This window comes from Chelonoidis abingdonii, chromosome 7 (genome assembly GCF_003597395.2).
Source record: "Chelonoidis abingdonii isolate Lonesome George chromosome 7, CheloAbing_2.0, whole genome shotgun sequence".
Lineage (NCBI taxonomy): Eukaryota > Metazoa > Chordata > Testudines > Testudinidae > Chelonoidis > Chelonoidis abingdonii.
Window position 1 is genome coordinate 484,171 of NC_133775.1, and position 15,998 is coordinate 500,168.

A 15,998-nucleotide genomic window follows, 5' to 3' on the forward strand; every position below is an offset into this window, starting at 1 on the left:
CATAAAAACTAAGCATGTCCCTGTCATACTGTTTAAATATGAATATACAGCACTACAGTACCTGAAACAATGAATTCACACACCTGTGGCTTTTGGGTAATGTCGCTCACTAATTTGGCTCCTTAAGTACTGAGGTCAGAGTATCACTGCAACAAAGAGTCTCCAGCCAGGGCCTCTACCCTAGGCCAGTGACTTGTCCAAGGCTCCCAAGGAAGCCCATGGTGGAGCAGTGAATTGAACATGGCTCTGCCTCATCCTAAGCCTGCAGTGGATCAGATCGTTGCTTTAGAATAACTTCACTTACCCCTATATAGTGTTGAGCTCTCAGCTCTCTCTAGGAGCAGGGCAGGTTGTCAATGGCTCAGCGTGCAGCCCTGATCCAAAGAAACAAGGCGGTTGTAGTCACAAGGAGAACACACGGAAAGCACTGCCTCTCCGCTTCTATCCCTCAGTCCCTAGGCTAGCACCTCCTGCCAGAATGCAGTGCTCCAATTGCCCTCATGCTACAAGGTGAAGGGAGCCAACCTGGTCCAGAAAGCTAGGCCTGGAAGAGCTCCATACAAGGAGGGAATAAACATTTGGACTAAACCATTTGGAGAGATGACACAAATGACTCAACAGCTCATAAGAGGCTTTCACCTTCCCCTGAATCAAAGACAAGGACACACCTTAACCGATACTGCTGAGGGAATTCTGCACCAAAAAAAAGTAAAAACTCTGTATACTTTGTCAAACGCAATATAATCACACCAGCTTCAGATATTTTGGTAATTTATTTCAAAATACCTGTCAGCAAGTATGTCTGTAACAATACAGACAACAATTTCCACAAGACTAGAGAGCTAAAGAAACCCCTATGACAACCCAATTCCTGTTTCACTGCAAAGCTTCTGTTGGGCACCTCAGTATGGGTGTATCACACATGCCAACTAGGCACATCTTGGGGGAAAACTCTACCCCCTCAGGTCTCAGATACTCACCCCCCCCCCCCCCAGAACCCAGCTGCAGGACACCCCCTGAGATCCCAGGGATCTAGAGAGAAACAGCCTGATGCTGGGTCCCAGGCTTGTGCAGAGTTCCCTACATGCTGCCTCCTTCCTTCAGGACATGCTGGGACCACAGCTACCCAGAACCCTCCAGCTTCTTCCCATCCCCCAGCGCCCTGTATTTGAGAGCTAGAGAGCTGGGCTCTGCTGGGTCCAGTGGCCCCTAGTGGCAGCCAGCAGCACCAATTATCCAGGTGAAAATAAAATTCTGCACAGAAGATTAATTCTGAGCCAATTCTGCATTGGCGCAGAAATCCCCCAGGAGTAAACAGACCACATCCAGAATCCACAAAACCACAAGCAGTGGGACACCTGCCCACAAGATTGAGGCAAAGAATTTAGCACAACATCAGGCCTTAAATGGACAAGAATATCCAGAGTTGCATTAAACAGGGACAACCCTTCCCATCTTCAGTGGCTGAACTAATCACTCCTGCCTCCACTGGGGGGAGGGGGGGGTGTCCATCATTGCCCCCCCCCCACACCCCCAAGTAGCACCTTCTGTCATTATCAGGTACTGGTCACTGTCACAGCCACAATACAGGACAAGAGTGCTGAGCACAGCAGATTGTCAATCCCTTTGTTGCTAGCCCTAGGGCGGATGAGCAATAGGGTGCATGGTGGTTGGAAGTGGGGGGGAAGAGAGAAGAGAGCCTAGGAACATCAGCATTGCCTGAGTCGATTAAACCAAGGTCCAGATAGCCCAGTATCTTACCTCCAACAGGGACGACAGCCAGCGGTTTCAGAGGGAAGTTGTGAGAACCCTACAGTAGCATGTGTGGGATAACCTGCCTTGCAGAGTAGTCCCATGCTAGTCCCTACTAGCTGGAGATAATCTTAAACCCTGAAACAAGTTTTAGTCCCTTCCAAAATGTATCACTGCTGCTACTGAAAGCTATTCCCAATAGCCATCTAAGCATCCAATTCATCTGTGAACCATGTTAAATCCCTGACCTCAACAAATTCCTCAGTCTAGTTACATGTTCTGTTCCTTCCATTCACTCCTGCTCAGTGGCGCTGTGTGGCTGGTAGGAGCCTGGGCCAGGATCTTCTTACTATCCATCTGATCTGCTTTAACATGCCCCTTCATCCCACCCGTGCGTAAAGCTGGGAGAGGAGGAAGTCCCTGGTCTGGAGGCACTGGGAGTGCATGTGGCACATGCCTGATTTCTGGCCAGCATCCTGCCCTTGGGAAAGGTAACGGTTCCTCACACCCAGCAGCTGGAGAAGAATCCTGAGTGTGGACTATAGGGGAAGCACATGCAGGCAGCTTGCTGGCTCTCCACATCAGCCCAACTTTGGGCTAAAACCAAAACGCCTTGGCAGATATTCTTATCTGCTGGAGGTTTGGTTCCTGCCCAATTTCTGCCCTAGCAGTTGCACAGAAGGACCCTCATGAGCAGCAGCAGCAGCTGGTCTGCACCCTCCACCCCAAACGCTTTGCTCTCTCCTTAGGCTTTAGCCACCGGTCTGGTATTTGCTCTCAGCTGTGGTTCCACCTAGGGTTGTCAACTCTCCCAGACTGGCCAGGAGTCGCCTAGAGACAACAAACAAATCCAGGAGATTTTAAATAGGCTGCTAAAATCCAGTGGCACAGTAGAGCTAAGGCAGGCTCCCTACCTGCCCTGTCACCACATGGTTCCTGGAAGCGACCTGCACATCCCTCTGGCTTCTAGGCGCAGGGCAGTCAGTGGGCTCTGCACACTGCCCCGACTCCAGGCGCCAACTCCACAGTTCCCATTAGCCGGGAACCGCAGGCGTGGTACCTGCAGGCAAGGGCAGCATGCAGAGCTGCCTGGCCGCCTCGAGCCTAGGAGTTGGACATGCCAGTAGCTTTCAGGAGCTGCCCGAGGTAAGGGTCGGGCAGCCAGAGCCTGCACCCTTCACCCCCTCTGACACCCCAACCCCACCCTTCGAACCTCTCGGCCCCACCCTCCCAGCCCAGAGCCCACACCCCAACCCCTTGCCCCAGCCTGGTGAAAGTAAGTAAAGGTGGGGGAAAGTGAGCGACGGAAAGGGGGAAATGGAGTGAGTGAGGGGGTAGAGCCTCGGAGAAGGGGCAGGACAGAGGCATGGCCTTGGGCTGGGGACGGGGCAAGGGTGTTTGCGTTTGTGCCATTAGACAGTTGACTACCCTATTCCCACCCCTACCATTGTTCTTCCCAGAGTGCTATGAGAGTCCAGCTGCCTTTCCCAGCAGAAAGTGATTCTAGTATCTGCTGGCTTGTTAACTCCCTCCCAGTCACGAGCAGCTGCCCTCAATGCAGCAAGTTCACTGCAGGTGCCTGCTGTCTCCCTGTCACGTTCTGCCAGGGCAAGGCACTTCTTTCTTTCACACCACGTCTCTATCTAGCTCAGGCAAGGCTGGGAAGGGTCACTGAGTTCACACTAAAAAAAAGATCTTGGAAAACAAGAGGGTAGAGCCACTTCTCCTTCTGTCTTTATTTCTGGAGATACACAAGAGCAGCCCGGATTTGGGGGGGGGGGGGGGAGCTCAAGGCCCCCTACTTCCCCCACAGGATGCACACCAACAAGGCTTGGACTGCAGCCAGAGTGGGAGGTGTCCACTGACCAGCTGCTGCACTACTCCCAAGTACAAGAACAGGCCCCCCATGCCCTCCAAGTGGAAACACTTACAAGGCACAAAGGGTGCTGCCCTGGGAACCTGCACAAGGGACAGCAGGGCCACTGGGAAGAAGAGTGCTGCGGCCATGCTCTGACCTCCTCTCACTGTGCACACGGCTGCTGGGCTTCAGTGTGCTATTGGCCCAATGCCACGGCAGCAAGGGAGCAAATTCCAGGGGAGATTATTGCTCCAGTCTTGAGTTTATGGGTATGAAGCAGAGGGAGACAAAACGCAGCTGCTCCGACACTGGACCAAGCCACAACCTGAAGAGGCTAGCTCTCAGGCAGCCAGCAGAGGCATAGGCAGCCATGGCCAAAATGGACTCACTCGCCCCACAGTCAGCCAGGAAAGAAGGGTGCAGGCAGGCTGGGAGCATGCGCTCTGGGAATGGCTTTTCCCCCCCGAATGTCAGCATGGCCCATGTGTGTGCAAGGCACAGGGTGAAAAGGGTCAGCTAGTGCACAGGGGCAGTAGGCCCAGCCTCACATTCAAGTAGTAACCAGAGCCGGACCTGACCCTGCACCCAGTCTAGCTGTCCTGGAGCGCCAGAGCTCTCAGTGCAGGGCCCAGCAACCCCTCGCTATGCATACTGGAGCCGGGAAGGAGCAGCGCAATGAAATGCAATGAAGTGGCAAGGACAGATGGTGAATTAGGAGGACCCAGGGTCCTTGAGGTGGGAGTGAGGCCCAGGGCCTTACACTCCCAGGCAGCAGTGCTGAGAGCAGAGGGGCACAGGGAGCACCTGGAGTCAAATGGAGAGCGACTCCCCTCATTCACATAGGGCCCAAACACATGGCAAAGGTGGGGTGGGCTCAGCTCCATGTTTGGTCCTACTCACCATGGAGCAGCCTCCTGGTGCAGGAAGGGGGCCCTGGCAGAAGGGGCAGACAGGCACTTATGGGGAAGTTCCTTTGGAGACAACGGAGCAGGGCTGTAACCCCTCTGCCAGTGACGCAGGTGGCTGCTCCTCTGCTCACATGGCAGGAAGCAGTAGGAGCCTCCCCCGCAATGGTGGGAGGAGCTGCCCAGAGCAGAGGGGCCATGCCTGAAGACAGACAGGGCAGCAGGAAGCGGGGCCGGGCACTTGGGATACAACAGTCTGTAGGCACTTGATTTGGCTAGTAACACCCAGAAGCAGGGGGACAGTCCCAGCCACCTCTGCCCCGGGGCTCTCATTGGCTCTGGCCCTCTAGTTGGCTTTGACTTTGCCGTTGGTGACAGCGCTGTTCTCGTGCAGGCTGATGCCGTTGTGCTGGAGCTGGGCTGGATACAGGGCCCCCTTGGGCAGCCGCTTGCCCTTGGTGTAGGAGTGGTACCAGAAGTTGGAGAAGAGGATGAAGAAGATGGTCCCATAAATCCAGATAAGGTGGATGAAGATCGGGTACTGGTACTGGCAGCCGGGCATGAAGTAGTATTGGGAGATGTGGATGGAGACAATCACAAACTGCGCCTGGGAGCCGGTGTGGAGTGTGCGCAGCAGGAGAAGGAAGCAGACAGGGGACCAGTTACTTGGGTGGGGAGGGCAGGAGAGGAGCATCCCAACCGCAGCTACGCCTCCTCCCCGCAGCCCATGGGAGAGTGCCCATTCACACAGGGCGCACACTGAGAACAGCACCACGAGGGTGCCCCTGGCGGGGGCAAAGGCCCAGCCCTTTCCAGGGCAATATATGGAGCTGCTGCAGACCTCAGCTGGTCACAGCACCCAGACAGGCACAGCCTAAGGCCCTCAGTGTGGGATGGACACAACCCCACCTGAACTCTAGTGAGGGTGCTGGTCCTGCCAGAGGTTGGCATGGATCATTTCCAGAGCGACCCTGCCCCCATGCTGTGCCTCCACAGGAACACCCAGCCCCAGGGATGTATGGGGCATTTGCGGCTGCTGTGCAGCCCCGACTCACCAGCTGGACAGCTGTGATGTGCTTCTTCCACCACAGGTACTTCTGAAAGGCAGGTCCTGCCGCCGAAAGCCCATAGTAGGAATACATGACGACATGCACCATGGAGTTGATCATGGCATGGAAGGAACCCATTCCCCCTGCCAGGCAGGGAAGAGGTGATTAGTGCTGTGGGCCATTCCCACCCCGTGGTGCTGCACCCCCCACCCCCACCTGACAGGGGCATAGGCTCCCAAGCTTATGGATGACCTAAGCAGCAAGCCAAACTGCACTACAGCCCTCCCCATGCCCAGACACGGCACACAGCCCCCACAAAAGGGGAATAACGGGTGTGAGGGATGGGTAGGGAAGGGGTTTGACTCAGCCACTGGCTGAGAATGGGGGCTGCAGCCAGGCATGGGAAGACTGTGCATGCACTCCTACACATGGTAGTGATAAGATCTTCCCTTGAAGGGCCCACGGGGAACAAGGGCAGAAGAGCCCTGAGGCCAGCAGGGTAGGCCTCTCACTGGGAGACTGGGACCAGATCTCCCCTCCCTGCAGGGTGATTCAGTGTGCCAGCCCTCACCTGGGCCAAACTTAGCACCCCACCACCAGCTCCAAGGCAAGACAGAATGGTGGAAGAGGTGCAGGAAGGTGATCTGCTCATTCTTCTTGCGCAGGACGAAGATCACCTAGAAGCAGAGAGAAGCAGGTGGGTGGCCGAGTCAGCAGAAGCTGGAGCAGCTGGGACAGGATGGCTGTTGAAAGTGCAGAGGTTCTGCCAGGGCTCTCGGGAAAAGACGGTTACTCAGCTTTATAACTGTTGTACTTCAAGATGGGTTGCTCATGTCCATTCCAATTAGGTGTGCGCGCACTGCATGCATGGCTGTCGGAGAATTTTTACCCTAGCAACACTTAGTGGGTCAGCTGTGGAGCCCCTGGAGCGCCGCCTTTACGGCACTGAATATATACCCCGGCCAACCCATCGCTCCCTCAGTTCCTTCTTGCCAGCTACTCCGCCAGTGGGGAAGGAGGCGGGTGTGGAATGGATAAGAGCAACACATCTAGAAGAACAACAGTTACAAAGATGAGTAACTGTCTTTTCTTCTTCGAGTGTTTGCTCATATTGATTCCAATTAGGTGACTCCCAAACCTTACCTGGGCAGTGGGGTCAGAGTGAAATACTGTGGATTGTAGGATCGCTCTACCAAATGCTGCATCGTCTCTGGCCTGTCTAACGATGGCATAGCGTGAGCCAAATGTATGTACTGAAGACCAAGTAGCAGCTCTGCAGATCTCCTGGATTGGCACCTGGGCCAGGAAGGCTGCTGACGAGGCTTGAGCCCTCATGGAGTGAGCAGTGAGATGGGGGTCAGGGCCCCGGCCAGGTCATAGCAGGGACAAATACATGATGTGATCCAGGAAGAGATCTGCTGAGAGGAGACTGGAAGACCTTCCATCAGGTCTGCTATCGCAACTAAGAGCTGCGTCGTTTTCCACTGGGGAGCAGTGTCTGCACCTAGATCGGTGTCAGGATCTGGACCGGCACCTGGACCGGAGTCTCAAGAACGATGACCGGTGTTGGGAGCGGTGTCGGGGCCGAGACCTACTCCTGGATGGTGACCGGTGGATGGAGTGGCATCGAGACCAGTGCCATGACTGCTAGCGGGGCCGGGACTTGCCCGACAGTGCCGGCAGGTGAATAAGAGCCAGTTTGCCCCTGGATGGTGCCATGTGGATAGGTGGTAGTGCCTTGGTCTGTTGAGGGGATGCCAACACAGTCATGGCAATGAGATCCCTTGCCGCTGCAAAGGCATCTGGTGTAAATGGCAACTGGACCTCAACCATGCTGTGAGGTGGGAGACCAGTTGCACCAGACTCAGCTCCGTCCCCAGCGCCAGAATCAACAGTGCAGAGGCCGTCACCTGCGTCCCCTGGCACTCTGCTGGGGGACGAGGTTCTGAAAGCGGATCCGGAAGGGGTGGAGCTGGGCCAACCTTTTCTGGTGCCACTTCTGGTCAGGTGAGAGAAAGTAGTGTCGGACTGCAGAAGTTGATTGCGGTGCCAGAGACCGCAGAGTCCAAGCGCGGTACTGTTCCTGTAGCTGAAGCCAGGGCGCCATGTACTGAAGCACTTGGCACCGGGTCTTGGCACGCTGCTGGAGGCTCAGGACTAAGAGCCACCTCCATATGGAGCTGTCTCAAACGAAAGTCTTGCTCCTTCTTAGTCTGGGGGCAAAAGCTCTTGCAAATCCTGCACTTCTCCGCCTGGTGAGATTCCACCAGACACTCCAGGCAAGAGTTGTGGGGGGTCACTTGTTGGTATGGACTTGGAGCAGGATCCGCAGGGCTTAAAGCCTGGAGCTTTGGGCATGAGCCCAATCAAATATGGGAAGGAGGGGAAAACCCCTTTTCCCCCACTAATATCAACTACTACAATAGTTGTAGTTCTAATTATAGTAAACTCTATAACAAACTGTAGGGGAACGCTAGGGAGAGTGGACAGTAGCAAAGCCAAGCTCCACAAGACCATCACAGGAAGTAAGAAGGAACTGAGGGGGCGCTGGGATGGCCGGGGTATAAATCCAATGCCATGAAGGTGCCACTCCAGGGGGCTCCACAACCGACCCACTGGAAGCTAAAAATTCTCTGACTGCGCGCGCACACCTAATTGGAATCGATATGAGCAAGCACTTGAAGAACCTAGAGTGACTGCAGAGGCTCCAGCAGCAGGGAGGGTCCTTCCAAGGCTCAGGTGATATGTTGGGAAGAACCCACTGCTTCTTGTCCTGCATCCTAACATCTGATTCAGCAGACATCAGGGATGATGGTGCCATGCTTACCGGAGCAGTGCCAATTCCCAGTAATCAGTGAATACCTGCGCAGCCATCAGGGAAGGTGGAAAAACTGCAGCCTGTCCCCACTCAGGAAGGAGCGAGCCTGGCACTGGCATGAAAGGAAGCGCTCACTTCCCATGGGCTGGGCTATTTTCTGGATGGGTCCTGGCTCCCTCACAGTCATTTCCACAGCCCAAGAAGGGAATCTCTGGTCACTGCTCCAGGGTAATGACCTGGCACGAGGTATGGGGAAGCCTCCATCACTGGCTACCACCCCATGCTCTGGGTATCCCTAAACCTCTGACTGCCAGAAGCTGGGACTAGATGACAGTGGATGGATCACTCAATAAATTGTCCTGTTCCATTCACTCTCTCTGAAGCACCTGGCACTGGCCACTGCCGGAAGACAGGATACTGGGCTAGATGAACCACTGGCCTGACTCAGTGTGGCTGTTCTCATGAAGCTCATTATTCCTAGTCTCTGTATTTTTTCCATGGGCACTGCTGAGGCCCAGCACTGGGGTCTGGGCCAGGCTCATTTGGATTTGCAAACCACTCTAGGAAATTTGGAGTGCGGGGGAGGCAGAGTGGGGCCAAGGAGTGGGTGTCTGATTACCACTCCCCCAAGATCCATCACTTACCGTGTCCATCAGCTCAATGAACTTGGAGAAGACAAAAAGCCAAGCTACACGGACCATCTGCAACAAGGAGAGTGCATGTGTGTCAGAGACCAGGCAATGCCCACCCAGCTCTGCCCTGGAGCAGGGTGCCCCACTGCCCTGTAGTCCAACCCTCCCAGACAGGTTCATTTCAGGCAGCCAGCAAGGGCCAACAAATGTCGGGGCCGTGACACTTTCCTCTGTAGTTCAGTAGATGGACTCCTGGGTCTCTGCAATCCCATAATGGCACACACACACACCCATCTCTGGAAAGCACTGCCTGTTTATTCAGCTCCCGCTGCTGCTTTATAAGCCACAGGAGACACCTAGCCACCATCTTGGGCCAGAGGTCCCCAAGGCCAATGGCTACAGTAACAGGAAGGAAGCAGCTGCATGCTGCCCGGGGCCTGTGATTAAGGGCTCCATTCTGCTTGCAGCAAGAGGGGAGAACTTACCCGAAGGGCCTTGGGGTCCTGGGAAAAATCCACAGGGTCACATCTCCAGGTGTATCCCGTCAGCCAGCCTGCCATCAGGAACTGCAGCAAGGGGACACCACCAGACTCGGTTTAACACCTACCACACCCCCATGCCCACTCTCCCCCTCAGTCACTGGGCAGGCCGAAGGTGCCCTCTGCCCAGCAGCTCGGATTGTCGGGGCAGGGGCTGATGGCACAAACGCTTGGCATAGACCGCACTGCCATTGGCACCTCACCTCATAGACGATGTAGAGTGAGAGGCCCACCAGGAAGAAGTTGTAGATCACCATGAACTTCTTCAGGTCAAAGGGCTTCCTGTTCACCATCAGCCGGGGGCCCAGGGACAGCACAAAGTAGACATAGCCCAGCAGGATCCCCATCATGAGGAGGGGCGACTGCATCAGTGGGTATTCAGCTATGCGGGGGTCTACAGGGAGAGGCACAAAGGATGCCGGTAAGGATGAAACCACCCCCTAGTCCAAGCCCCTGCTTCCCTTTGCCTGCAGTCATGGCACTGCTCTGAGTCAGGAGACCTGGACTCTGCCACTGACCCAGAGTATGGCCCTTGGAGACCCCCTGCTCCTCCTGGGCAATCATGGTTACATGGCGCTCAGGGAGGGAAGTGGTTGGGAGCACCTGATGAACCCCAGTAATTCCTAATGCACACCAGGCTCCATGGCAGCCACAAACCACTTTGGGTGAAGGCTCCACTCCAGGACTTCTTCCCTGCCCCTCAGATGGCATCACAATACCATGCACGAGGCACTAAGAGCCTGCAGCAGCCCAGGACACCCAAAGCAGAGCAGGAGTTCCACAGCATGGCTCCGTAATGGGGGCGACCCATGGGCATCAGGAGCACAGAACAGGGGTCCTGTAGCATGGCTCAGTACCAGTGTGAATCCAAGAGCTGTGGAAAGGTATTCCACTGAGTGCTGTGATGGCCAGCAAGCAGGGCTAGTCCTTCAGGCAGCTCCTACGGACTCCATGCATCTGACGAAGTGAGGTTTTTTTACCCACAAAAGCTTATGCCCAAATAAATCTGTTAGTCTTCAAGGTGCCACCGGACACCTTGCTTTTGCAGCTCCCATGGCACCCAGCTCCCTAGCCAGCAGCTGGGCACGGAAGGAAGATCTCACCTGTTCCCTTCATGAAGTCCCGGTACATTGTTACAATTGCTTCCATAGCAACTGGAGTTCTGCAGAGAGCCAGGGAAGGGTCAGGTTTTCTGGGCTCAGGATCCCCAGCTTCTGTGATGAGCAGAGCCTGCTGATTTACCAAGCGTGCGAGCTTCACCGTAAAAAGTGAAAGTTCACCAAGTGCCACAGTAACCTACAACAACAAATGTGATGGGAAAAGGTGCATAAGGGAGATCTGTTTGAATAAATTCAGTTTGAGGCCCACTAATACGGTGCCTCTCAACCTTTCCAGACAACTGTACCCCTTTCAGGAGTCTGATGTATCTTGCGTAACCTTAAGTTTCACCTCACTTAAAATCTACTTGCTTACAAAAATCAGACATAAAAATATAGAAGTGTCACTGCATATTACTGAAAAATGCTTCTTTTCACCATATAACTAAAAAATAAAATGATTAGATTGCCCTCACATTTCAGTGTATAGCATAGAGCAGTAGAAACAAGTCATTATCTGTATGAAATTTTAATTGTACTGACTTTGCTAGTGCTTTTTACATAGCCTGTTTTGTAAAACTAGGCAAATGTCTAGGTACATTGATACGGCCCCTGGAAGACATAAGAACAGTCACACTGGGTCAAACCAAAGGTCCATCTAGCCCAGTATCCTGTCTGGGGCCAGTGGCCAATGCCAAGTGCCCCAGAGGGAATGAACAGAACAGGGAATCATCAAGTGATCCATCCCATCGCCCATTCCCAGCATCTGGAAAACAGATGTTAGGACACCAGCCCTGCCCATCAAGACCTCTGGGGGTACCCCTGGTTGAGAACCATTGCATTAATACATCTCAAGAACTGAGTTAAAATTACGCCAGGTAAACAAGAGAAGTGTGGAACTGGAACTCAGTGGACCAAAGTTGGTGCACTGGAAGTTAGCCCTAACTCAGGGGTTCTCAGACTGGGGGTTGAGACCCCTTAGAGGGTTGAGAAATTATTATGTGTGTGGCGGGGGGGGGGGGGNGGGGGGGGGGGGGGGGGGGGTTTGCAAACTGGCAACCTCCACCCCATACACCACTTTTCCTCCAGCATTTATAATGGTGCTAAATATATAAAAAAAGTATTTTTAATTTATAAGGGGGAATCGCACTCAGAGGCTTGCTATGTGCCAGTACAAAAAAGTTTGAGACTCACTGCCCTAACCAATGGGCAAAATAATGAATGATGGGCTATTCCACCCACCATCCCTTCTGGAGTCCTTAAAATGAAAGGATTTTTTTGGTTTGAGGAAGGGGGGAGGGAGCAAGAAAAAAAAGCTGTCTGACAAAACCCCTGGCTGACAAAACCCCTGGCTGACGGAAAAAGACGACGCAAGCTTCACCATCACAGCTGCCATCCCCACTATGGTCCCAAGAGGCATCACGCCATCACTGGGTCCTCATCGTCCTGATCCTGAGTGTATCCTGACCAGACCAGCCCAGAGAGAGAGACCCAGATCACAGCATCACCTCCACCAACTTCAGCCAGATCCCCACCACCACCTGGGATGTAAGAATGTGTCATCCCTCTCTCCTCCGCCCCCGGCCCTTGTGTCCTTTTCCTTCCCCATCTTACTTCTCTCCTCATCTTTCTAATCACAGTCTATCTCAATTTCGCAACACGGCTGTGAGCCAGTAACAAAAGAGACAAACAAAAGCAATGTCCTAAACAGCCCAATGCTGGTACAAGTTTGCCAGGCCTCGGAATGGCTAATAAAGTCAAGCACCAGGCCTGTGTTTCCCCAGCAGCAAGTGAGAGTCAACAGCAGAGACAGAATCTGCATTTTTTATCTTCTCTGTTTTCTTCTCCCTTCATAGGTTTTGTCTCGTCTTCTAGAAATGGGAACAAATGTTACCAGCAACAGCAGCTCCAGCACCACTCAGCTACCTTCTTCTCTTTTCCCCAAAAAGGACTAAGATCAAACACCAATTTTCCCTTTTAAAAATTCTACTGCTAAAAACCCAAGGGGAAAAAAAAAGGGGGTGGTTACAACATAAGCCTCACTTAATGCGTGAGCTGTTTCTCCTTTTCTGCGTCTTAAATAAAGAGATTTTTAATACTGTGTTTGCCATGGGCTTATGCAGGCTGAGAGCTCTCTAGTCAAAGTCCAAACCTTGTTTAAAGTTGAACAGCGTCAGGGTCGTGCTAACACCTTCCCCTGCATCATGCGGGTCTGGAGGTCACTTCCCAGGATTATCTGGGCATCTCACAGAATCACTGCCCTGCCATTGCAGGGGTCCTGAGCACTGGTGCACCTCAGTCCCCTCTATTCTCTGCGTGTGGCACATCCCAGTCTAGTTTCCTGTGGGTCTTGTTTTGGTTGCTGAGCTAGTGTGCAAGTGCTGGTGGCCTGCGATGCACAGGTCAGCCTAGATGAGCCATCAGGCCCTTCTGGCTCTACTTAGACACTGGAAGATCCCAGCTGCAGCAGCACCCGTTCCCCCCCATCAGGCTGTTCTCAGCTTGCTTCTTGCTGCACAGCTCAGTGCCATGCGGGGGCAGGGCTCAGTGCCAGCCACACCTAACAGCTTCACTCCATTTGCTGCAGTGGAGTAGCCATTTGCGCCAACCCAGTTCCCAGAGCTGGGCCATTTGCACTCTGAAGCACTACCTTCCCCCTCCCCACGCAGAAGGGGCTTTTTCCCGGACCATGGCCATGCCCAATCCCTCTCACGCCTGGAGAGAGACCCCAGCCCTCCACATGGCTGCAGCCTGATTCCCTCACCCTGTCCCTTCAAGCACTTGCCCAAACCAGCTAGGGTGATCCCACCCCTTACACAACAGAGTCAGGAGGGTGCCATGGCACCATCACCCTCCCTGCTGCTCACATACCCATCATCTGAGCAAAATGAAGTTATTCCTGCCAGGACAAGGGCAAAGAAGGGAGGGGCCACCGCACATGGGCCTCAGGACATCAATGGCCACCAGAACACTGAACATAAAGCTTTGAGCTTCTGCAGGCCCCAGCCAGGGAGGGACACAGCCCCTGGGCAGCAGCACCCAAGGCAGAGGAACAGCAGGGCTGGGTGAAAGCTGCCAGCTCAGGCAACTGGACACCAGCTCGCTGGTCTCCAAATCCCGTGCATGGCTCCCTATAACCTACCCCTGGCCTTGGGAGGGTGCTAGCCACACAACCCCAGCACTTCCCAGATCACATGTCTCCTATTGGCCTCATTACAGTTCTCCTCTGGAGGGACAAGTTCAGCTCCAGGCGTGAAACTGCTGCAGTACCGGACAGTCATCCACACGGCTCACTCTACCAAGCACACAGCAAGCCAGGTGCTCTCCTAGAAATGGGACAGCAGGCATGGAACAGCTCTGAGGACAGCCATCTGCAGTGCCTTCCTCCACCTGCCGTGCCCTCCTCCACCTGCCCAAGGGGTGAGTGGGACAGGAAGGAGAGGACAGTGCGCCTGGCATAGCTCTGACTGCAGGCCCAGCCCTGCCTGACTCACTCAGAGCCAGCCCAGAGAGGGAACTCCCTTGGCTCTCCTGCCAAAAGAGACATTCCTCCCACCCACATTCTACAGACAGCCCCCTCTCTGCAGTTTCTGTGCAGGGTAGGCCCCAGCCTCTAGCACAATGAAGGGCCACAGGGAAGGTGCAGACACACCCCACAGGATGGGGGATGCAAGCCCCCAGCAACCTGCCAGGGAGGACACTGGTACACAGGACAGATGGCACTGACCTCTCTCCTAGAGAGTCACTGCCTGGCCCACAATGGCCACACCATGGGCAGCAGCTTCTCCGCCACAGGACACAGTTACAGCAAGAGTGACCCCACTAGACCCCATTCCACCAATCTGTTTGGCCACTGCCCCCCTCTCAGCACCACCACTGGTGAGCTGTCTGAGGCCAAGGGGTTGGGGGATGACATGTTTAATCCTTCCCATCCCCGTGGCACCTATCTGAGGGCTTGTCTCAAGCTATGAATTCTGTCCAGTGAATTGTGGAAGAGAGTTTGTCTGTCGTGGTGGGCATGATGGAGAAGGGAGAGAAGAGAATCATAGGAAGTCATTGGAGGATGAGGGGCATTTGTGTGGTGCTAACAGGCCATTCTGTGCTCTGGACACATGTTAACACAACTCACATTAATATATTCCAAGCCCAGAAGGGACCGTTTTTGCTCCAGTCTGACTTCCTGCATCACACAGGCCAGACCCATGCCCTGTATTAATTCCTGCTTCAATTTCAATAGCTGCGCTTGAGCTAGAGCATCTCTCTTTAGAAAGCAACCAATCTTCACTGAACCGTTTCCAGGGATGGAGAACCCACCACAGCTGTACCAGTGGTTAATGACTCTCATTGTTCCAGCTCGGCATGTTATTTCTAGTCCGAATTTGTTTAGCTTCAGCTCCCACCCATTGCATTGTGGTAGACTGGTTAGCCAAACTGAAGAGTCCTCTACTATCAAACATCTGTTCCTCATGGAGGTACTTACAGATGTAATCAAATTACCCCCAGCCTGTGGTATGATAAGGAGCTCAGGCTCTTTAGCTTGAGTCTCTCAATATAAAGGATTGGAAAATATGGCCTTAATCTCTCTCAGGGCTCTTCTGTGAGCACTCTCCAATTTTTCCATATCCTTCTTGGCTTGTGGATACCAGAATTCAACTCTGGTGTGACAACCAGCGAGAATAACCTACTCCTCAAGAGTCCCCTTTCTACATCCAAGGATTGAGTTAACATAAGAACATAAGAACGGCCGTACCAGGTCAGACCAAAGGTCCATCCAGCCCAGTATCCTGTCTACCGACAGTGCCCAATGACAGGTGCCCCAGAAGAAGTGAACCTAACAGGTAACGATCAAGTGATCTCTCTCCTGCCATCCATCTCCACCCTCTGACAGAGGCTATAGGGACACCATTCCTTACCCAACCTGGCTAACAGCCATTAATGGACTTCACCACCATGAATTTATCCAGTTCTCTTTTAAACACTGCTATAGTCCTAGCCTTTACAACCTTCTCAGGTAAGGAGTTTCATTAGCACCTGTGACTCCCACCCTCACCCTACCAATTTGAATTAAACACACCATTAAAGTTTAGCAGCAACATGTAAGCTATGGACCACAGAATATGCCCCCAGAAACCTCTGCAGCATCCTCTACCTAAGAGAAGTGCAGAGAATGTGAGTTAACACCCCTGAAGACACATCCATAGAGCAAGAGCTCTTTAGAATATCTTGCCTGCCAACTCAGCAATATAATCAAAGCATTACTGCTATCACCCTCACTCATCTCTTCACTCCTATGCCTTGGGCCCCTGCAGATTCAGGGCAGTGCCTGCGCTCCAAAGTCAGAGGGTATT

The 15,998-nt window shown here is 53.5% G+C and overlaps 1 protein-coding gene across 3 annotated transcripts in view; it reads right to left on the bottom strand.

Moving 5' to 3' along the window:
- Nucleotides 1-754: 754 nt before the first annotated feature.
- The window catches only part of ELOVL1 (ELOVL fatty acid elongase 1), a 34,088-nt gene continuing 18,844 nt past the window's right edge, over nt 755-15,998 (bottom strand). For all 3 annotated transcript variants that reach the window (XM_075067535.1, XM_075067534.1, XM_032794403.2), the window contains exons 3-9: nt 10,657-10,849; nt 9,757-9,947; nt 9,500-9,580; nt 9,027-9,083; nt 6,136-6,241; nt 5,571-5,707; nt 755-5,122 (exon numbers count right to left, since the gene is read on the bottom strand). In XM_075067535.1, the coding sequence (XP_074923636.1) occupies nt 4,862-5,122; nt 5,571-5,707; nt 6,136-6,241; nt 9,027-9,083; nt 9,500-9,580; nt 9,757-9,947; nt 10,657-10,702 (879 nt within the window). In that variant the 5' untranslated portion in view covers nt 10,703-10,849 and the 3' untranslated portion in view covers nt 755-4,861. The remainder of the gene's footprint in view (nt 5,123-5,570; nt 5,708-6,135; nt 6,242-9,026; nt 9,084-9,499; nt 9,581-9,756; nt 9,948-10,656; nt 10,850-15,998) is intronic.